This window comes from Daldinia decipiens, assembly GCF_022478715.1.
Source record: "Daldinia decipiens strain CBS 113046 unplaced genomic scaffold F4813scaffold_34, whole genome shotgun sequence".
In the NCBI taxonomy this organism is placed as follows: domain Eukaryota; kingdom Fungi; phylum Ascomycota; class Sordariomycetes; order Xylariales; family Hypoxylaceae; genus Daldinia; species Daldinia decipiens.
In genome coordinates, this window is record NW_026054577.1 from 297,279 (window position 1) to 319,925 (window position 22,647).

At 45.5% G+C, this 22,647-nt stretch overlaps 5 protein-coding genes and 1 non-coding gene across 6 annotated transcripts; 3 read left to right on the plus strand and 3 right to left on the minus strand.

The window, feature by feature from the left end:
• Positions 1–212: 212 nt before the first annotated feature.
• Positions 213–2,122, minus strand: F4813DRAFT_392340 (uncharacterized protein; the record flags this gene model as incomplete). Its single annotated transcript, XM_049247265.1, has 3 exons — positions 213–859; positions 937–1,135; positions 1,232–2,122. 3 exons carry the CDS (start codon positions 2,120–2,122, stop codon positions 213–215), a joined length of 1,737 nt encoding a protein of 578 aa, XP_049096793.1.
• Positions 2,123–7,697: 5,575 nt separating this feature from the next.
• On the plus strand, positions 7,698–9,550 carry F4813DRAFT_369517 (carbohydrate esterase family 3 protein). The gene is made up of 2 exons (XM_049244433.1): positions 7,698–7,834; positions 7,892–9,550. The coding sequence occupies exons 1-2, from the start codon at positions 7,714–7,716 to the stop codon at positions 9,043–9,045; spliced, it is 1,275 nt and encodes a 424-aa protein (XP_049096794.1). The 5' UTR covers positions 7,698–7,713; the 3' UTR covers positions 9,046–9,550.
• A 2,622-nt stretch (positions 9,551–12,172) lies between these two features.
• F4813DRAFT_197010 (uncharacterized protein) lies at positions 12,173–14,092 on the plus strand. The gene is made up of 4 exons (XM_049239511.1): positions 12,173–12,276; positions 12,326–12,446; positions 12,520–12,561; positions 12,629–14,092. The coding sequence occupies exons 2-4, from the start codon at positions 12,413–12,415 to the stop codon at positions 13,924–13,926; spliced, it is 1,374 nt and encodes a 457-aa protein (XP_049096795.1). The 5' UTR covers positions 12,173–12,276; positions 12,326–12,412; the 3' UTR covers positions 13,927–14,092.
• Positions 14,093–14,302: 210 nt separating this feature from the next.
• F4813DRAFT_t115 lies at positions 14,303–14,373 on the minus strand. The gene has a single exon. It is a non-coding gene; the product is annotated as a tRNA-Gly (tRNA).
• A 10-nt stretch (positions 14,374–14,383) lies between these two features.
• F4813DRAFT_197059 (coiled-coil domain-containing protein-domain-containing protein) lies at positions 14,384–15,776 on the plus strand. The gene is made up of 2 exons (XM_049239512.1): positions 14,384–14,886; positions 14,982–15,776. The coding sequence occupies exons 1-2, from the start codon at positions 14,658–14,660 to the stop codon at positions 15,593–15,595; spliced, it is 843 nt and encodes a 280-aa protein (XP_049096796.1). The 5' UTR covers positions 14,384–14,657; the 3' UTR covers positions 15,596–15,776.
• A 181-nt stretch (positions 15,777–15,957) lies between these two features.
• On the minus strand, positions 15,958–17,107 carry F4813DRAFT_392344 (dioxygenase; the record flags this gene model as incomplete). Its single annotated transcript, XM_049247266.1, has 3 exons — positions 15,958–16,228; positions 16,336–16,817; positions 16,874–17,107. 3 exons carry the CDS (start codon positions 17,105–17,107, stop codon positions 15,958–15,960), a joined length of 987 nt encoding a protein of 328 aa, XP_049096797.1.
• Positions 17,108–22,647: the final 5,540 nt, after the last annotated feature.

The window sequence follows — 22,647 nt, forward strand, 5'->3', positions numbered from 1 at the left end:
TCCCAACTAAGAAAGGACCTTACTTAGACACACAACAAAGCGCTATCGTCACAGGCAGGAAACGACACCAATTCAAAGAACATGGCAATCTCACATGCCGCCATGTACATAACCTCAACACACCTCGATACCGCTACTCAATCTATATGCGCTTCCTCGATCTGTAGCGCAGCGCGCTTGAATCTAATCCGAAATTTCTCAAGACGGGCCTTCTAGACCCCCTTTAGCAATTCCTCCCTCTCACCCTCGAGCCGTATAACTTCTTCCTCCGTCATCCAGGCACTTTGAATGGCGTCATAGTCTGCTCCCTCAGCTGTGACGCACAAGTCGAATTCAGGGGTGAGGTACATATAGCCGCGGTGATTGCTCAAGCGTATTGTGAATGTCTCTTCGCAGAGATCTATCGCTCTCTCGAGGAGATCCGACTGCCAATCAGAGAACTCTTCCGTGTCGACTCTGGTTAGGATATCTAGGGTGGTAGACCATCTGTCCGTACCGAAGTGTATGCGGAAATTGATGTGGCCCATTAAGTCGGCCAGTATTTCCTTGTGGATGAGGATGGACTGCGCTGCGGGGATATAGGGGTCTCTGAAGTCGAGTGGGATCGTGCAAGTTATCTCGATGATTTTCCAGATTCGCTCTTCCTCAAATCGATTCCAGTGCATCATCTTCTCGACCCATCCGAATCGTCCTGCGGCAAGATCGACAGCAAATTTCTCGCCGGATGGGAGTGTTAATCGAAGAACACTGTGGGGGTCCATCATGCTAGACTTTTCTATGTTGTTTTCCGATTTGCGGCAAAGTGGGCGATCGGCGTTCTTGGCGAGGATGGTGACTATCTTAAAGTCTTGACATAGGTCTACAAGTTGTTAGTATGATTATAGGTAGATTAGGTAGTTTTGTGAGTAACTTCAAAGAGAGTCTGGCTTGACTTACCGTCTAAGAAGAATGCCTTCAACGGGCCAATCAAGTACATCATCTCCCGGACATACTGATCACTCTGGACCATTCTTGCATGTTGCTCCGTAGAGAATCCGCCAAAGGGAAACGGTCGCGTCATGTAGCAGCCAAGCATGGCCAATATATATGGCTTGTGTTCTTTCAACATCGTCATGCCACGTTCTTCCCAGCATGACTTAAGCAAAAAGGTAGTTGCTTTAGCTTCCATGATGCAAAATAAACTATCCATGAAGGACACAGCTCGCATAAGCTACTTGCGATTAACGCATACCAGCTTATGGACCGGCCAGTCTAATTCTTGGCATCGCTGGCTACAATAGACCGTGCTCATGGTAATCTGAGCACCCCTTTTTAGTAGACAGTTGCCGCAGGTTAGAAATAGGTTTGAAATACCACATCGGGCACATTGTCTGGTCGGCGACGCTGGGGAATTGTGAGAGTTGTGGGAGTTGTAGGAGTTATAGGAGTTAGGAACTAGAGATGCTTCATAGATGTCAAGTCTGTCATTGCTACTCCTATCATTGTCGCCCCTGTCATTACCGTCACTTCCATTGTCGTCCGGAAAGTTGTCGCTCCTACTATTGCTAACTATACTAGTGGTGTCCCCACCATTATCTCTCTTGCCCTCGGCGATCTCGTTGTAGTTGCTGCTTCTGTTGGCGACCCTCCTGAAATCACTCCTTCCGTCGGCGATGCTACTATTGTCGGTCCCGTCATTATCTCCCCTACCATTCTTATCTCCGCTGTGATCGGCCTCCATGTTCAGTGCTGCTAGATCTTGTATTTTCCTGCCTTGGTATATCCATTTGCACGCCGAAAAGAAATCTTGTTCATAAGGTCCTGGGTAGTAGGTTCCGGTATGAACTACCATGTGAGCTAGGCGTTCAACAAAGGCAACATGTATACCATGGTTACATGCGAGAACTTGGTGGGCGACGGTTATGAAGGTTGAGATATATGGGTGATTTGGGGGAGAAGAAGCTGCTTTTTTCAAGAAATCCTGTAGAACTCGTCGATACTTGGTGTCCAGCTCATCTATACTGCTGTAACAATTCTTATCGTTGTCTAGGGGGTCTCCTAGGTTCCTGAACAGCTCTTCTATTGAATTTGAAGGGGTGAAGTTGATGTTGCAGTCATAGAGCTTTCGGCAAAGAACATCCATATTGAGAGTGTTATATCAAAGGTATTTGACGAAGTAAAAAGGGTATGGCGACCAGAGAGGAGAACGAACAAGGCAAACACACAGTCAGGCCACTAATGGACTACTATGTTGGAATGTTCGTCCTTCTATCATCGGTTAGTGATAACACCAGGCACAGTTGCGTGATTGTGTTGCTTTGACTTGCCTATTGGTACCTAGGATAGAAACCTAGATGAAGGAATCGTCCACCAGGGGATGGTGAGGGTGACTGAAAGTGTGACAGTATAATGCTAGGTTGAATAAGCAGATAATGGTTAAAATGTAGTAGAAGATGTGATAGTACGGAGCTTGACTAGGTAGACTGAAAGGCAAAGGTTGAATTGTTACAGTTTTTTTTGGCCAGGAAGAAAAAGAATGCGGTAACCAGGTTGTCCCCGTAGAAGATTCTGCCATTGCTGCTACACCGAGAGTTTTAGAAAACGTAGATGCCTATTCGGTCCATGTCGCGTCTTGACGCGTTATGCCCCTATTTTGAGGCATCCCGGCCACAGTAGTGCACCTACCTAGCAGAGCTAAACCATTCATCCAATACAAAGAGTGGTTAAACCCTTATTTATATATACTTGAGTACCTAAGACATGTGGAGCTATTGTGAAAAAGAGTGCCCCTTAGATGCATGCCCAGACATCTGGTATCTTGCAGGTCCAAGAAATTTTGAATATATAACAGTCGGCCGTGGAGTTAATAATAAACTTATTGTTGGGTCTCTGAATAACTGAGACATTTATGGAAAATGGTCTTTGGCTATATTAGTGGCTCAGTTGTAATCATGTTTCTGGCATTTATAGCTCTTCATACCTTGAAAGGGTTGTGTCTTTAGTTCCTTCTTATATACTAACACCTATAGTTAATAATACTAAGCTATCTATACTCCCCTACAGCTAAATAGTCAGGTTGGAGTAATTTGTAGAGTAGGTAGGAGACATTCTGAAAAACAGATATCCGGGAACTTGCTTAGGTAGATATAGGACAATAACATAAGACTATTTCTTTCTAGCTATAACTCTTCAAATGAAGATATAGTTTAGTATATAAACTTTTGTTTTCTTCCTCTTGTTGAATAAGTGCCTAAGTAAGTATTATAAAAGATATACTTTAATCAGGCCCAAGATTAAGATATAAGGGAATAAGTCAAAAGATTATAGCAGTGACTAATTGATGTAACAATGACTAACTGGTAAACAAATAATATGAAGTCTCTCACGTTGACATGCCTTTGCTATAGCCTACACTATTGTTTACTCAACTACTAGCATCTAGCAATGTGAGTATTCGTCATAACTGACTCCTAAATATGTTGTTGAGAGGTAGAGTTATACAACGATTTTGGCGTTTGCATCATACAGAATGCCATATCGGAAGACCACCTTATTCGTAACCTGGTTGAAATCCTCTTTGTCAATCAGTGCAAGCTGTGGCGTTAATGGTGAAGACTGTGTTACACGATATAGAGGTCGTTAGAATGATCTATAGCTGCGGCTCTGCTGTTATTCCTGTACACATGATGGTCAATATATACACAGCTTCCTAAGAATCTTCCTATGTAATATTTACTGAAAAAGATAATTTAATCATCAAGCACCTTTATATTTATGGCATTCTACAGCTACGTCTTGAGAGGTATGTCCTTTGTTAGATAGTATACCCTTGATTGATGTTATACATAGAGTGAATATCGGGATAGATGAATAGAATTAGTATTAACTGTTCTACCCTATTACAGGGGAGCCACACGCCTGTTATATAGTAGATATGCCCCTGTAACTACCCCTTACCTTAACACCCTCAAAATAGACCGAAGTAAGAATACACACTGATTCCAGTCTTGTGTCAGAGGCCAAGAAGACCCCTCAAGATATCATAAGTCTTTGGTATCTAATGAAGTAACTATAAAATATGATATATATATTATCCTCTTAGTGTCAATCTTATTGTCAGTCAAGTCATTGATCCCAGAAACATTCACCTTATATATCTTCAATATCAACCATCCAATTCAACACTGATAATAATTATTTGGAGGATTTAAAACGTACTTCTATGATACTATACTTATTATACCCTTGGCACCTGTTACAATCCTAACAGCACCACAAAAGGAGACTGCTGTTGACCACCACAAGTTCACTTTCAAGGAGTCCAAGGGCCAGTTTGATGAGAATGGGAATAAGATTTATAAGTGTAATATTTCTGGCAGGGATAGTTTCTACCATAGCAGCGATTGTGTCTCTAGTTGTGGTAGTGAGTAGGTATCTGTAGACGACTTTCAAAACGGGCGTTATTGGCTATAAACTAAACGACTAGAACACCAAGGGTAGTACCTGGCAGATCGACAATGGCAAAATCTCCTACTACGCTTTGCTGGGTGAAAATCAGGCTCAATTTATGTAAACTACAAAGTCATTGGAGATAGTTATTAGTGTTTTGAGTTAAGACTAATCCCTTAATATTCTGGAAGAGTAGTGTACTCTGTCCATTACCAATAAACTAACCTCCCCTCTGTGTACTGTTATCTTATTAGTCATTTGTACTTTTAGAATATTATCAACTCGTTTAAAGTTTCTAACTTGCTTGTGTTGGAAGAAATGGTGTAACAGACAACTGGTCATCCTATCCCCAATCCTGCAAATTACACAGGACGGGATCATAGTATAGTCACATATGCGGAAGTTATTGTCACTGTACGTATTCCCTTATTTGCAAAGTGTTTTCTTTCAAACGGCTCATATGCTGTATTGTTCAACCTTAAAGCAAGATATGCCTGTCCTGTTAAGTATCTAGAGTCTTATTACAGACACGTATTCGTAGCACGGCTAAATTCTTAAGACTATGGGAACCGCGTGAGCTAGTTATGACTTTGATATACTAGATTGTGACCTCGTTGTCGGTATATTGTAACGAGGATATACTTCTACCTCTATACTCCCTCACTCTTTTATCTTCCTGGGCTTGTACATAGGCTTGCATATGGTGAGCCATCTAGGGACATACAGGGTCAAATTTGACGTGATCATCATCGGCGTCAAAAAAAACCCTGAGCCTGCCAGTGACAACCCCTCCAAAAGTTAACAGATAGTTCACGTTAAGAAGGAAGTCTAACACCACCAAACGGCCTAGTGGTCGCATGCGCATGTAAAGAGCATCATGAACCTCTCTCGAGGTTCAGGGTTCAATTCATGTGTATAGCAAATATATTTTCTTCAATTCTGGGATGATGATGACTATGATATGGAGCTTGATGTTATAGGGGTACCAAGTGGTACCCCCTAGCAATGACCGCAGCCTTTCTCCCTGACCAGAATTTCTTTTTATTCTCCTCAATCAGAGTTAGATGATCGAAGCAATTGTGAACTCGATAGTTCGACGTTACTATAGTAATATGTGGGTGTTTTTGTATTTTCACTTTTTACAGCCACATGTCTTTCATGAAATATTCATCCGACCTCGTTCTCCTTTTTCTACTTTATGCGTTTCTCATAGACTTCCCCACTTGTCCGGTTACGTGATATGCCTTTATTGCTTTATGCTTTCGTTTCGATTCCTTGTAGTATGTAGCATATCTTAGTCTTTCTGACTTAGCTTACCTTTACGTGATGTCATGCTCTTTGTGCTAAAGGACACCCGTCTGAGACATATTACTAACCAGATAGCGGTGCCCTAACTATTTATTCCGTTGCGATTATAGCCACACCAAAGTATTTTCGGAATATAAAAAATAGGCAGGTGTTCGAAGCGATATGACGAAGGAGAGAAGAAAAAAGCCTCGTTTTTAGGGTGCTATATAAATAGGACGAAGACATAGATCTTATCTATGGAATCGAAATAGAATAGCGTTATCTTCCCGCTACGATGAGACTAAAGGGAGCGCTTGGCACTCAATGTGCTACGCGGCTAACGTAAGAAGGATCTCGAATTAGACGCGGGTTGGTCAACATAGACCATTTTTTCGCTAGGCAGAGGGATTCCATCTTCTTGGCAATTGCTTGATTAGGCAGCTCGCGTGTTTAATGAAGCGAGAGTCGTATATGGTATGCATCATACTATGTATAGGGCTACGATTGAATCTGGACTGGTAAGAAATACGACCAAGAGCATAGAGCCATGGGACCAATCAAAATTGGTGGCGAGCATTATCTAGGATCTCTTCATCTCCGTGTACCGTGTACCGTATGTATGTAGTAGTAGCATTGCAATTTTGTACTTTATAGGGAAAGGTATTGTTACATGTATATGCGCCTTGTACTGATTGTGTTACCTTGTTTTTGTTAGTTAGTCTTTCTGTATCCCTTGCTGTTATTGATATTGTCAAAGAAAACTGCATGTCTTCGTGCATGAAGCGTAGCGCTCAGCTGATGGAACGGCGTGGGGTTAGATGGTCGCTAAGTCTACTTTGGTATCGGTCGAATTATTAGTGGCGTACCTTAGGTACTATGTATGTACTTCGTATTACTTGCCCGCCGAAGAGCTTCAGAGGTTTGCAGCTTTGGATCGGGTACATACCAGCCCCACCCGTCCTGGGACTTGTAACTGGGAGATATGTACATTGTAAGAAAAAGAGGGTCCCCGACGCACGCGGCCAAGGCGGCTCTGATGCGGAGAAGGAGGTAATTTCCCAGGTAGGTACACCGCTGGACCAATGCTAGCACTGTCTAAGCATCTAAATGGAAAGGCTCCAGAAAAAGAATGGACAGATCAGGTAATACATACAAATTAAGGTTGACAGTTAGGACCAACCCTGAGCAGGTAAGGCAGGTACACAGGTGCATTAAAAAGATACTTAGCCTACCTAAGGCAAGTACAACTGTATGTAGGATGGTTGCGCATTACCTAGGTCATTCCCTATTAAAATCCTCGTTGCCCCCTAGCTATGTAAGTCTTGGCGTGCCGGGATCTTTCTTCAGGATTACCAGTTACTTCTATCTAATACGTGCTATACACGAAAGACCCAACCAGCATCTAGGAACAAAACTGACCAAAGAGAGGCAAAAAAAGAGACTCTATCGCCGTCCATCCCTCCAAACAACGTCCTATCGTCTTGGCACTTCAAAAATGACGATCTCAGCTTTGGGACACGAAGGTTCTTGGCATTCTTCTTGGCAAAACGACGGAAAAGACGGCAATATATATTGGTTGCATGTCCAAACAACTAACCTAGATAAAAATAAGGAGACCCGTCTTCCATTTTCTGTTTGACGCTTTTCCTCCCTCCTGTTCGCCACAACCCGCCTAAAGAAGTTCGCCAACCTTTCTTAATTCCGTCTCGATGGGCTTTGATCGTGTATCTATCTGTATGATATCGCATTAGCTGTCTTCTCTCGCTTATTCTTATTCATTCCTTCATTTAAGCTCACGCTTTTTATTTTTCTGACCCCTTGCTCTCCTTTTTTATTTTTATTTTTTTTTCAATCTTTATCGAGACGAAGCTTACGCGTCCACTACAACGTGCTAATCGCATTGTGGGGTAACGGAGTGGACAGCTGCATTGCCTTTTTCCCTCCTTCGCTTCTTGACGGCGGTTGATCTGTTGCGCGCGCGCAACCACACAGGACTTAATGGGGTGGATTACAGATCAGTATTCTTTTCCTCGACAGCTTGCTTCGAGTCGATACGTCGCGATGATCCTGTCACGGAGACGCTCGCTATTATTCCTGGGTTTGCCATTATTTTTAATAGGTTTGTATTCTTCTCAGGCTAGAATCATGCCTATTTTGCGACTAACCGAATTCGTAGTCTTGCTTTTTTCTGGTAGTGTCAACGTCGATAATGAATGGGGACATAAATTAGATAGCATAGGGGACAACTTCAAAGCTGGTGTTAGCTATGTAACTGGTAACGGTACCGTTCAAATATCGTATCCTTCGACCAACGCGCCCCACAATACTTCTTCAACTTCTTCATCTCTTACTCCCTTCCCGAGCGAACTGTCCAGTGGTGCTACCAGTACTACCGTAAGGACAAAACCGTATGCCCGACCTGGTTACGAATTACCACTTGCCAATGGAGTACCGCTTCGTATCATGGCGCTTGGTGCGTCAACCACTCGTGGTGACAGTCCCGAGGAGGGAATCGATAACAACGGTTTCCGCCGACCTCTCCGTGAGAAGCTCACAGCTATCGGCAACAAAGTTAACTATGTCGGAACTCAACGCCTCGGAAATATGACCGATAACGATATCGAGGCTTATCCTGGTGTTGTTACTGCGACTATCCACGGAAATGCTAGGAAGGCCGTTCCCAAGTCGATGCCTAACCTCTTCCTGGTCAACGCTGGATCCAACGACTGTTTCCAACATGTTGATATTGATAACTTCTACAAGCGGTATGACGCCCTAGTCCGCTACCTTCTCGACGCTTCGCCGAGGTCCACCATTATCATGTGCACTATCCTACCTACTTGGGACACGCGATTCAACGGTAGAGAGGAAGTCTGGAAGGTAAACCCGCAGATCCGGAGGCTGGCCAAGATTTATAAGCAACAGGAGCTACCGGTAGTTCTTGCGGAACTACAAGGTCCTGACGGAATCCAGGATGGAAACCTGGCCTCTGACGGCATGCACCCCGGTACTGCCGGTTACGAAATGATGGCTACCAAAATGTACGAGGCTATTGTAGAAGCCGATGCCAGGGGCTTTTTACAACCGCCCGAGCCCGTCCAGGGAATTCTTGACGACGGCGACGAGGAGCGGAAGGACGAAGACTACATGAAATGGGTAGAGCGGAAGAAGAAGATGGACAATGCGACGGCAACCGCCGAGCAGAAGGAAATCGAGAGGATGCTGGCCGAACTAGCAAAAATGAAGAACGAGAAGGACAAGCCAAAGCAGAAGGAGAAGAAGAAGCCCAAGAACACCAAATTACGGCGGCGCCCAAAGATGCTGTTTTAATTAGCTGATAAAGCGGTTTCTTAGCTCTCGAGCACAACTGGGCAATTTCTTATTATTGGTCTTGCCCATACGAAGTAACGGCCTCCTCACTGTTATCATACACTAAATACCATGTAGACTACCTATGTATCTATTAATCATGCCAAAGAAGGCCTAGATTTTAATTGTCACGGTTTCTCTATTACTTATGCCATGGCGTCACATAGTAGTATAGGTACCTAAGATATGTTCGTGTAACTCGCTATGTAGGTATTAATTCCGATACAGTTAATATTAAGTGAGCAATGAATCTAACTTCTTACTGCATGTAAGTTGGTTCGATATTTATTCTATGGAACAAACAAGAGCGAAATACGGCTCGATATGTCGATCGAGTATGTATCCGGATTAGGCACGTTATGTACATACACCCATACATCCATACCGTCGCGTGGTGTGGACTCTAATAATAGCTGAGACCGCGATGGATTGGTTACTGTGCCACCGAATCGAGTTTTGAGTTTTGGGATTTTAGTTTAGCGAATATTCTATATCCGGGCCGCCGAAGTTACCGTCCAGTCGGTGAAATTGGTAGGAGCTTTTTAAGGTTGAGCTTACACTAGCAGGCTAGTCCCAGATTCTAGCGTTTCTCCCGGCTTGGCTAAGTCCGAATAAGACTACAGCTGCAGCTCAACCCACCTCGATCGCCGTCTCCTGCCACCTGACAAAAAACTCTTGGCTCGGGCGTCAATGCAAACACCTACACGCGCCATACATAGACGTGGAACGCGAACTGTACCTAACCTCCGCAAATTTGTGTGACGCCTGCTTATTATCGTAATACGTTGTTGTTGGTGTCTTCGGCCTCATTGTGCTGCGTGATAGTCACGAGAAAAGACATGTGATTTCGGGGAACAAATTAATCTTTTAATTATAGATATTTGCTAATTAATATTCGATAAGTAATGGCGATTCGTTTGCGATAGGTCCAGTCCACGCCCGTCTTCCCCTACCCACGCCGATTCTTGTGTAATGGCTAGTCTAGCCAGCGTAGCAAGCAGCCAACCCGATCCACGACAGTTGAGACTTATTGCCGCTGCAGCTCAAGCCAACGAAGCCAGACTCCGCGATATCTTGACCGAAGACCCTTGGACATCTAGTAACGATCAAGACGCGCTTCGCCAATCCCTTCAGAAAGCTGCAGCTCGCGGCAAGCTCTCCATCGTCCAGCTTTTACTTGGCCACGGCGCCGATGTAAATGCTAAACGAGAGAATGAGATTCCTGCTCTGGTGAAGGCTGCCGAAGGAGGACATGATGATATAGTGGCTGAGTTGCTGAAGCACGGTGCCGACCCGAACGGGCGTAATCGCAATGCGCAGACCGCTCTATTTAGCGCCTGCTTGAAGGGGTTCAACAAGGTAGTCGAGACTCTATTAGCAGGGCATGCGAATGTCGAAGCACAAGACAAGGAAGGGCGAAGTCCCTTATTATTCCTAGCTTCGGAAAAGCCTGGGAAGGGAAAATGGACAATCGACACCTTGAAGCTGCTCCTGAATAATGGGGCGAACCTCGAGGTGAAGGATCAGATTGGTCGGACGCCGCTGTTGTGGGCTGCAACTAATGGCAATGTTGAACTTGCTCATATCTTGTTGGAAATGGGCGCCGACATCGCAGCTACGAACTACCGTGGGCGCACTGCCTTACATCTCGCTGCCGAAAGCCACCACAAGGAGCAGCACCGGGAGATGGTTAAGCTACTCCTTAATTATGGAGCTACTCCTCGTGCTGTTAGTGACGGTGGTTGGACGCCCCTCCATAACGCTGCGCAGAGCGGATATGCACCTGTTGTTACCTTGCTCTTAGAAGCCAATGCTGATATAAACGCCGAGCTTTCTAATGGAATGACACCTTTACACTGGGCTGCTTTTAACGGCTCTGAGGAGATTGTGCGGCTCTTATTAACTCGACCAGATGTTGATTTATCTATTAAGGATAGCTTCAACCGGACAGCCATGCTCTGTGCCGCCGAGAAAAACCACCCCGAGATTGTTCAGCTGCTCTCGCCTACGCGAGCTGCCGACCGTCTATCTCCTATCGCGCGTCGAGCATGCCAAGCTTTCGAAGCCACTGTCGTAGACTTTGGCCAGTTCGAAAAGAAACAACTCGTATCTAAATATTCCGTATATGACCTCCTATACGGATGGGATTCCGAGAACGACAAACCGAGGATTCCTACGTTGACCAAGAATATCAAGTATAAGCCAGATTTTAGATGGATCCATCTTCCTGCGAATAATGTATAATCTAATCGAGTCTCCCCGTTATGACAGATAGGACTAACGCGACATTATAGATTGATTGGGTTGAGGTACTTGACTTCTCCCTTATGTAGCATTTTAACCGGCTCACACTTCAGTAGACACTTCTTGCCAAATCCTTCATTGAGGCAGGACACCGGGACATTGAAGCTTTTAAAGCGTTGGAGAAATGCTTCGACCAAGAGCATCGCGGGGAACTTCCACATGCCCATTTTATGAGGACGAACTCGCACCGTATTACCGCGCATCGGGCTGGTTTCCAAGATAAAAGGGAGGATAAGTCAACCCTTGCCCCCTTATCCGAGGAACCGTCGGAAGTTAGTACGAGATCGAGTCAGAGCGGAGACTCAAGCCCGAGGCAAAGTGACTATTTTGAGGATGACACGGCTTCTAAAAAGAAAAGCAAGTCTGAGCAGATCATGGAGCGGCATCCTAAGAAACACAAACGGGCTAAAGGAGCTCCGGGTAATTCATCGCATCGACAAGATAGCACCACGAGTAATTTGAGTATCAAGTCCCAAGTTCCACTCGCCTGGGGCACACCAGGAGTTGCCCCCTCGAACGGAAAAATCGTCTTATTCGTAAGCATCTCATTTTATGTTGACGAAATTCCGTAATTGAACTAATTTGCGAAGATGCCATTCCTACATTACGAGACAGATGAGCGGCGGCAGAAAATGAGTAATGCCATCAAAAATGCCCATGAAAAGCGACGGCTCGTCGACACCTCCCGAGATTCGCTCATCATAAGCGCGTATCTACACAACAACCCGCCTCTCCACCCGCGGCGAACCCTCGACCAGTTCTTTTACCACGGCATCGACACGTCAGCGAGAGATACGGATCAAGTGGTTTACCGGTATTGTAAAAGGTACATGTTAGAGCCTAAGGTATTCATGGTTGACCAGCTGTGGCTCTGGGTTATTGGAAAAGGTAAGCCGCGCCTGGAATACTAGCCGGTATTATGACTTATTCATCTTAGATCTTATCATTACGTGCTTCCCCCAACGCTGGGATCAGCCGAAGCAAGATCCTTTAAATGTTTTGGATGGGATTATAGAAGAGACTAATGCTAAGACCCGACCGCCAGTTGGATCTGTGTGGTATGTATACAATTTCACTCTTCAGACCCCTTTGACTTTGTTTCTAGAATAGAGGCTAACGAATTGCTCATAGTATGTTATCATGTCGTTCTCTTGTATTTCTTATACAATCAACGTATTCTATGCCTACCTGTTTTAAAGGTATAATTCTTAAATGTTTGCTAGACACTAACATATACCAGATGATTTAGCAATGCTTATAACCAGTCGTTGTTCCGGAACATTTGACCGGCACCGGCTTGACGATCAGGACTTTCAATTTTTGGACATGTTTGAGAACTCTATCGGTGTCGTCACGGATCGAGAAAGCCAGCTGTTCAGTCGCTTTAATCGGGCCTCGGCACAATCGGCGCGGTGGCTTCAATATCATCGACGGCAACATAGCATTGGGCGGCCGGCTCGTCTGTCTTCGTTCGGAACGCCGGATCCGTACGAAGAGAACGGTGCAGACCAGTTCCCGGACGCGCTGCTCGATATCGGCATCGAGACGTCGCTGTTGGCCGAAATCAAGGACATCCGCGACGAGCTAAGCATCATCACCGTGCTCCTGGACTCGCAGGTAGCCGCACTCGCCGACTTCGAGGACCAGGTAACGGAGGAGTTGCGCTCCGATGGTCCTAACCGCCGCGCCACCGACAACGCCGTCGCTGAGATCCGCAAGCGCAGCCGGGAACAGCTGCGGGGCCTCGAGGTAAGGCAAAAGGATATCTGGCGCATGGACCAGCAGGCCGCTTCGCTCTACGATAACCTTACAGACCTGCTCGACCTCAAGCAGAAGCACTCGAACGCGCTCGAGGCCAGGTTTGCGGGTGATCAGGCGGTCATCGCGGCGAAGCAGGGGCAGACTATCATGGTATTTACGATCGTTACCATCATCTTCCTGCCCATGAGTTTCATCGCCACATTCTTCGCCATCAACCTCCAGGAATGGCAGGAAGACACCCTGCTGACAATCCCGTACGTGAGCAAGTACTTGTTTGGGATTGGCCTAGGCGTCAGTGTGCCGCTAATCGCCATGGCGTTCACGGTCACGGATATCTCGGACGCAGCGAAGGATATCTTTAGCGCGGGAAAGAAATGGCTAGGAGGGAGAAAGAAGCGGCTCCCTATAGGAGAGGAGAAACGCGACGAGCACGTGGACCCGGAACACGAGATATATGTCCCGCCGACAAGTTCGGTATCGCTATCGCACCGCGAGCGTGCTGGACTGGGTAAGGAAGTACAGACGGATGGACTATCTGCAAGGACGAGGCCGAGGCATAGTCGCGAGCGTAGCGATGACTACGGATACTACGCTGCGGCAAGATTGTCGCCCGTATCGGGACGGCGCGGATCCGCCGCTCCGCGAAAGGTTAGCTTCGGCGACGCGAACGGAAACGGTCATGCGACGGGGGGTCCGTGGACACGGCCTAGTCTTGATCGTAGCCGTGGGAGGAGGCCGAGCGAGGACTTGGAGAAGGGGCGGTACGCGTATGGATGAGTGATGAGACGCGATGTGAAAATTGAATATGAACACGAATATGCCGCTTATACAGTGCGGTTACGAATCGAATCAGCGGTAAGATGGGTGAAGTTTGGAAAGTTATGATACCTTATACCCCAGTAGAATTCCGGGTCGTGGATGAAATTTCAGAAGATGATGATCATCTATATACTAGGTTAACCTAGCTAGTTGCGTATTTCGTGGATATAGTAAGTGTTATTATGCATTGCAGTTATAAGGCTGTATAAACAAAAATTTACTAACCACACCCCTAACTCGCGTCTGTATAAATCAACCATGGAGATCGAATGAGAATATATAAAAAAGATTAACCTATCCTGTGGAATGAGATCCAAAAAAGAAGAAAAAGAAATGCATCAGCCGCGAATCGAACGCGGGGCCCATCGATGGCAACGATGGATTTTACCACTAAACCACTGATGCTTGATTGGTTTGTGGTAACTCGGCGGCTATTCGGTATATATATAGCGTCAATGTATTTGTCAACAATAGAAATAAATGTGGGGTCCAGAATCAACCATCTCCCAATCAGATAATCAGGACGTACTCTCTCATCAAGACTCCTTACACATCTACGCGAAGCCCGGCGTGGCGAGAACACATTCTGGTTTCACGTAAATCTGAAGTTTCTCAAATTATTCGAAAAGATATACCTTCTCATCGATTTCACTAAAGCCAGGGAGGTTGAAAAGATATAAAAAAAAAATATGAGCATCAGTCCCAACTTCCCAAACGCCGCCTCCCCCATGCCCCCGGCAGCACCCCCGTCGCCCCCCGTGTCCTCGGCCTCGTCGCCCGCCGCGCCGTACATCAAGCCCCAGCCGCGGGCGCCCAGATCGCCCGCGCGCGCGGCGCAGATCCGGGTGCAGAACCGGCGGCGCGAGTACCTGGACCGGAATCCGGGGTACTTTGATTCGCTGGAGCACGAGCTTGCCGGTACGGGTGTTGTGTTTTCTTGCTCGTCTTGTTGGCTCGGGGACTTGGGAGTTATTCACTGTGTATGGGAATAGGAGGGGGCTGACTTCGCATAGACCCTATACTGTATGACGCGCTCATACGGCACTTCCAGTCGCCGGCTGAGCGCGAGAAGGAGGGGCGCGAGAAGGGGTATTCGCGGGTGTTGGAGGTCGACCTGTTGCGCGGCGAGGCTAAGCTGGCACAGGTTGCTTCTGCTTCTGTAGCTTCTGCGTCCCAGGAAAGTGGTCTTCCCGCGGAACCTTCGACGGCAGGGCGACCGTCTTGGCTGCCGAAACTGGCGGCGGAGGATACCGACCCGTTTATTCGGGAGTATGCTAACGGAGGCGACGGTCTCGGCGACGATGGCAGCGGTGCTAGTGCTAGTGGCGACGGTGCTGAAACGAGGTTGAAGGGGCTGCCCCGGCGGCCGGAGACGAAGGAGGAGGGGCGCGGGCGGTGGGATGGCTTTCTAAGACGCCGGTTCGTGCTGGGACGAGATGAGGACTTTGACTATAGCGCGGTGGATGAGAATGACGAGTTCGACGTGCTCGAGCGCCGCGAGCAGGAGGAGGCGTGGTTCGATGATGAGGATCCTGATTGGGCGAGTGACTTGGTCGAGGATCAGGGGGGTGACGGGAAGGTAGGGGAGAAGAGAATTGGGGGGGAGACTGGAATTCAGGATTTCTGAGTAGCGGTTAGTTCTCATTGTATACTATAGGTCAAAGGGTGGTCAGAACACTAAATCAAAATACGACTAGGATAAGACATGGCAAACTAAAACATCTGTTTTTATGGGAAAAGAAAGACGGGTAAGATATAAGTGAAGGAAGTCGGTCTACACCACTTAAAAGAAGACTGAGGTTATTAATCTTCATATAATTATAGCTAGGCACTGAACTGCCTCGACTACTATCTGGTTCAAAATAGGGGTTTGGCGTTTGGGGAAAAGACAAAACAATAGACCAAAGCCGTCTTATAGGGATCAAAGATTCCAAACGCACATCAATACAGCACTATCTACCTCCTCAGGTACCTAGCCACCTGGTATATCTAGTCTAATTCAGGTACAGGTAGATGATCGACAAGCTTCAGCTGCAATCCAAGCTGCGCGAGAGCCTTTACTGCGTTGTCATCCCTTAGTTTTTCTGTTTCCTCTCTCGTCGTTAATACGAATTCATGTTTCAATAATAAACCCCCTTCTGTGAAGTCGTACTCCTTTGCTGTTGCTGCGTCGGCCTTGTCGAAGTCTACTATTAGGCTTTGCTTCACGCCGAATACTGCGTCTGATGTCTCGTATGGGTCACCGCGCGCATAGAGGGCCCTAGTTGTGAGATTTGTTAGCTTTTCTTTTTCTTTGTCTTTTTATCTTTGTTCTTTTAATAATAATAGGGGGTACTCGACTTGTCCATCATGAAGTGTTCAACTCACGTAATTAAATGGTCCCATCCCTCCTTTTCGAACATGAAATGCAAATGCGCGGGCCTCCAGCAATGTCTGCCTAGTTTCTCTAGAAGTTTTCCCACGGGGCCATCGTGTGGGATAGGGTAGCTCACGGGCTTGATTCCCTTAAACCAGAAGCGACCCTCGCTGTCGCTCACCATAACGCATCGCTCGCTAGGCTCCCCGCGATCGGAGTGCTGCACGTCATAGTGGCCGCTGCTATCCGTCTCCCATATGTCAATCTTGACGCCTGCCACGGGCCTCCCCGCTGTGTCTTTTACAATGCAGATACACAGTAGCGGTTCTCCCTCGGGGTCCGATGCCATGTTCGACCCATTGGGCAGCGTCGGTGCATCATGCGTGTGGAAGGGACCTAGGACGGAACCCTCGGTTGACGACGGCGGCTTTGGGTGATTGATGCTATCGACTAACAAAGAGAGGCCCAGAATATCGGAAAGCAGGATGAATTCCTAAGTCGGTACACCATTAGAATAGTCTACCTCTTCTAAAGCTAAAGCACACTTACATGGCGCACATCGCTACTAATTTGTCCACAGCCCACGAGAAAGTTCAGCGCCTCCATCCACTCGTCTGTACTAAGCCGCGTCTCTCGAGCGAAGTCGTGCAGATGCGTCACCAGCCGCGACATCAAATATCGTAGGCGCGGATTTTGACATTGCGAGTTAATCCGAATCGTATTTGGCGTGATGTTATCAATCGTCAAATCCAGAAGCTTTGGTATAGTTACGGGGGCAGCCATTATAACAACTATAGAGATATAACAACTATATAGAGACGAACTAAACAGCGACGGACAATCAACGGAGGGAAAGATAGCTAGGAAAGCAATAGGATGATATAACTAAAGATCGAGGGTACTCAAATAGGTCAGTCACTCAGACTTTATGTAATTCTCTGTCATCTCTATGTGCCATGTCCGGCAGTTGATGGTCGGGTCTCTAGTGTATGGAGACGCGTACTGGTGGGACAAGTTTGACCCTGAATAACGGCCGATAGGTATGGTACTAGCCATTGATGCGAGGGCCCGGAGGAGTACATACACGTTGAAGATATATATCCATTGAAATCCATTGAAACTCGCCAACCGTGACGCCTACCCACATTAGACCGACACCATCGTTCCATGGCGTTGGCCAAGATAATTTCACTTGCCTGTAGGTGCCGATAATAACAAGCGCCCCGTTGAAACTAGGGAACATCGTCACATCTACATACCCGAACGTGGGGTAGTGAAGCAGGGATGGAGAGAGGGGCAAAAGGGGGGATAGTGCGGAGAACTTTCGTGATAAATGCTTAGAAAATTACCTAGACGCCAATCAATCCCCGGATATTTGCAATAAATGGTCCTCTGCTAATCTTGTACGAAATTGACGACTTAAGATCCGAGTTAATCTGTTAATTCTATATTAATTTAGTTCCTATAATACTATCTTCTCAACTTTGACGATAACGACAATTCGTAGCTTAGGTTTTAAAAAATTAGGTATTATTTTGGAATTCGTCGGGGTTTTAAAGCTTCTGGTTAACATGAGCATCTACCGAGGTTAATGACAAAATTACCATAGAAACCTCCTTAATGATCAGCTTCGTCTTATGATAAGGCGCGGGAGAATGAATTAAACGGATTCCAAAATATAAGAAGCTGAGAAAACGTTATTATATAAATATATAACCCTCAATAGAATCTCAAGGCCTGGAGTATGTAGTAGGCGTGATATCCTAGAGGCAAGGTTCAAAGTATCTGTGGAAAGGGTTAGTCACGACGACTTCATTAATGTAACGTTTAAACAACAACTATTATACAACATATTTCAGCTCTTCCACCTGGGTTCCATCTTCACACTGTGGACCTACAACCATGAAACCCGCCTCTGTTAGTGCTATCTCGGCCAGCGTCACTCGTGCAGCTGGCTACGACAAACGAGAGTAAAGCGTAGCAATTATAAAATGTGCCATGTCATCACCCGTGCTAAGAGGCTTAGGGTAGCACAGTAATCTGTACGCTTCACCAGGAAAAATATGGCTTAGACGAAAGCCATAGTGGAGATTCTCATAGATGGTAGATAGAGCCCCTATTCTTGCACTACCAACGGTGTAAGATTTATAATCACGAAAAAGCTCTATACATTTTACCTAGTTACATTTCGCTCCCATGATTGCCTTATTGCAGAACACAGCCTATTTAGCAATTAATTATTATACTAAATAATTAACCTATCAGATTCATCTAATAAAGCCACTGTTCGCTAAGAGCGCCGAGCAACAAATCAAACGCCATTTTCAGCTCCTTGAACTAGTGGGCTTGGAGATTCTGTATTCTGTATCAATGGGGCGTCGTTTGGACAAGAAAAACAAGAAATGGAAAGGACAATATGGAAGAATAAAGGGCAGTCTAGAGTAGTTTTTTCGGTATTTCCAAATGGAATTGAGCGAATGGTATGCTGACACAGTACTCCGCCTTTTTAAGAGCAACATTACCGAGACAATCTAGCCTAGATTCTTGTGGACATATATATCACTCAAGTATAGCGTAGATACCTAGATACCGGCCATGATGCCCTCTGGCATATATAACAACCTGATGATTATATAAAGGACAAAAGTGGCGATGCTGAACTATCGATGCCCGACAACCTAAATCGTAAGCCTTGGGGGCTTGAAAAGCGCTACGGGGAAATTAATTGGTCCTGAATACTACGTTTTCCGGCCATAGAGAGCCTCGTCCGTTCACCGACGTTTAGTTATGTTACGTTCGGAGGCCGGCCAGACCACATGCTTGTTGACAAATGCTGACCGTACATGCAAAAGCTCTCACGGGATTGTATGTGACCAATCGCAGCTTTAACTAGCCCTACCGAAAAGATGGTGTGTACGTAGTAGCATCTTACCCACGTGGCCATGCTAGATATTGAGGCCCCTAGATAAGTTCTAGAAGACCTTCAAGCCAGTCCAGTATGCATCTCGTACACCCACAAGTGAGCGATCTCTAGGTATGGTAGATCTCAGGGTGACCTGTCACTGGCTAAAGAGGCACATTTATATAAATGCGTGTGTAACTTATAAATTGAAATATATGTTGTATTTGTGACACGAACCGTAAACGGTCCAATTGCTGCTGTTAAGATCGTTGATAGACCATCGGTAAGTACTAAGGCAGACATTTCAAGTCATTTTCATATAGTTTTGCACATTGAAACATACGGCACAAGATATTAGCACCAGAATCGCATGTACGAAATCGGTGCTGGCGTTGACGATTATGACGTGAGATGCTTAAACGGCTTTGCCACCGCCACCATCGCAACCTCATTTCATACCTAGGTACCTACCTATCTATCTACTTGAGAATGTGTACATGCTAAATGACTATAGAGAAGTAAAAAGAGCCAATATGTACTGCCCCCGCTAGCATTGAGAGTCGGTAGGAATTGTGTAGATTTTATTGGTGATAGCAACTAGAGGGGCTAGTGTTACCGAGATATAATTGGTGATTACTCTCCGATTCGTCTATGTATAAGTCTAATAACTTATTATGCCTAGCAGAAGAGCTTAACCAATCCCTAATGCCAAATATTCACCGATGTTTGGTCACTCGACACCTTCCATTGTGAGTCAACAAGCATAGAGTGAAAGGTAATACCTACTACGGGACTATTGCGGCAGGCCGTTGAGTGGCAAAATGTAAATAGATAGTCTGAGGCAACCTATCTAATATGTTGATGAGTGAAAGGACAATGTTTATCTGTATTAATTACTAGAAAGTTCACATAACGCCTGTGGCGGTGCAAAGGACAAGCGCGGGTCAAGACAGCAGCAATTAGGACCAACCAATCTATAAACTATCTAATCTAATGTGTAAAACGAGAAAATGCTTCTAAGAAATTCTATCCCAAAATCCTAAGCACAATAACCAATCCATGCGAGAGAACGACCAGGGTATTAACAAGTAGAGGAACGATGAATGTTTGTGGAAATCAGTACCCCAAAACACCCTTTTTGTTGGTTTTCGTCCTTTTTCCCGTTCCCCCCTCCCTCCTTTCCCTTATTCTATCCTTTTGAGTTGCTTTTTATTGGTGTATGCCCTTTCCCTATATCCAAATAAAAGAAAAAGCACAAAAACTGCTGCTAGACCCGACCGTGTACACCGTCCGGGGCATATTCGCGTAGGTATGTCTAATCCGGGCCTGGGCCGAATGTGAAATCTAGAAGTATAAATTGAAAAACCGGAGAGTCGAGAAAGCAAATGAACTGAAATATATCGAACAATGAATCGTGTTGCGCATAGATTTTTTGTCGAGGGATGCGTAAGGGTAATAGTCGATATGCAAAGAAGTTCTTGAGTCGAAGATATAGAAGGCCGATAGTCCGCCTTAACTGTTGACTGTCATTTTGCAATCGGAGCAACGATCATGGCGATTGCAATGTACACATGAGGGTGTGAGAGAGACGGTCATTGGTCCAAAATTACATTGGCAACAATACCAAAATTTGACACTGTTGCGTGGAGCAGTAGGCATGTTGAAAGTGATGGGTGGTTATTGAAACTGTAGAGAATCTTGAAATGGTGAGAGTGACTTATATGAGGTGTAGTGGACTGATAGTACGAGATGGGCTTCCTTCCTGCGAGGGCCTGAGGCCTTTATAGACGATATTTTACAATATAATTCAGGTCGAAGTGGACCTATACTCAGCCATGGTGTATAAACTCGAAGATAATGATACAAAGGATAATTTAACTGTTGGGGGTTAGCATATCTGTTAGGACAACACCTGGAATTTGAACTTACCGACTTTTTAACCGCTGTCCTTGGTGACACTTGTGAATAATTTGTCTGAGAAACGGCTTCACCCCTTGGTGAGTCTATAGTTTTGCTTCCCGTTGCTGTCCAAGCGGGTCGTGGGCGTACAAGCTTCGCCTCTGCGTAGTAAAGCGACCAAGGGCAAGCGTTGTCATAATAAATTTCCGGTAAAGTTAATTAAATTGTAGGTCATGAGCTAGCTTGCGGTGCTTACCTAGCCTATAGCGAGACATCTAGTTCGGTGTCATCGTCGGTACGGGGCGGATAGGCATGGGCGTCAACTATGGGGGAGTATAATCCAATGCTATAGTATAGTTGATTAATCTGTAGCAATGATAGCCAAACAGAAACAATAACCCGATATACTGACAAGTCAAAGAACACATCGTTGACCTCACGTGAGATCGTGACTAATGAGCTATGCATTGGGGGTTGAATTTGATTTGCTTCTGTTCTTCTCTGGGTTCAGCCCTTCATCGACCGCAAATGTTAAGTCATTCAAATCGTGATGTAAACCCGTCGAGTGACTAGACTGAGCCACAAGGACAAATAGACCAAATGCCCTGATATATGAGCTGCGCCATTATTCGAGCGCTCGATTCGGCGGTATCCGAGTGTTTAACAGAGTGCAATTGTATTCCTGCTCTTATACGCAACATTATTTGACACCGTAATTTTTCATGTTGCAGCTGTAAAATTCAAACTGTTCAATCCGAATTGCCTTGGGCAGAATTGTGTGCATCTTGAATACTTCCATTTATTAGTGTCGTTTTTGTGGCTGTACGTCTATAGGTGGTGATACGCAGCAGTCAGTAATTACTAATAAATGTATTTTCTTGTATCAAATGTAAAAAGGGACAATAAATCCAGTCTAGACAAACTAGTTTTAGTTCGAGGCGGAGTTAATGGTGTGTCGAAGTAAATCCATTCCGCCTGATGAAATATTTCGGTGAATATACGAACGGGAAGTGACCTAAATAATAATACTTAGCTTATGCTTGGCATGCAACGTTAAGTTCGGTGAGTATAGGAATTGCGCTGATAGCCATCGTATACTCACCGAGCCTAAGCTAAAACAGCAATAAAAGTGTCGCCAAACCTATCAATTGACAATCGCCGAGAAGGCAATATGGGTATTATGATCGCATCCCCAAGAACCGCTGTTACGTCTAGTATAGATTAGAAATATCGTAAACGAATTCGATAATACGATCTATTTACCGAGATATCTATGTTAGTAGTTACTCGGATTCGGATATATACCTAGAATGCGTATAATGTTAAACTAAATGAAATGACGGTTGTTGTTTCTTCAAGTAATATCTACCTAAGTAGACCCTGAAGAATGTTGGGATTCTTGTTGAAGTAAGTAATGGAATAGAATAGGGGTATTATGTTGGAGCATTTGGTCGATAGATGACAGTAACCTAGGTTCCGTTCACCCCAACTGAACAACTAGCCGGACGGGAGAGACTCGTCT

Coding starts and splice junctions, on each gene's coding strand:
- F4813DRAFT_197059 (XM_049239512.1), top strand. CDS start 14,658: ATGAGCATCAGTCCCAACTTCCCAAACGCCGCCTCCCCCATGCCCCCG. Junction 14,887..14,981: donor GCTGGAGCACGAGCTTGCCG/GTACGGGTGTTG, acceptor GACTTCGCATAG/ACCCTATACTGTATGACGCG.
- F4813DRAFT_369517 (XM_049244433.1), top strand. CDS start 7,714: ATGGGGTGGATTACAGATCAGTATTCTTTTCCTCGACAGCTTGCTTCG. Junction 7,835..7,891: donor TTTGCCATTATTTTTAATAG/GTTTGTATTCTT, acceptor CCGAATTCGTAG/TCTTGCTTTTTTCTGGTAGT.
- F4813DRAFT_197010 (XM_049239511.1), top strand. CDS start 12,413: ATGCTAAGACCCGACCGCCAGTTGGATCTGTGTG. Junction 12,447..12,519: donor CCGCCAGTTGGATCTGTGTG/GTATGTATACAA, acceptor AATTGCTCATAG/TATGTTATCATGTCGTTCTC. Junction 12,562..12,628: donor GTATTTCTTATACAATCAAC/GTATTCTATGCC, acceptor AACATATACCAG/ATGATTTAGCAATGCTTATA.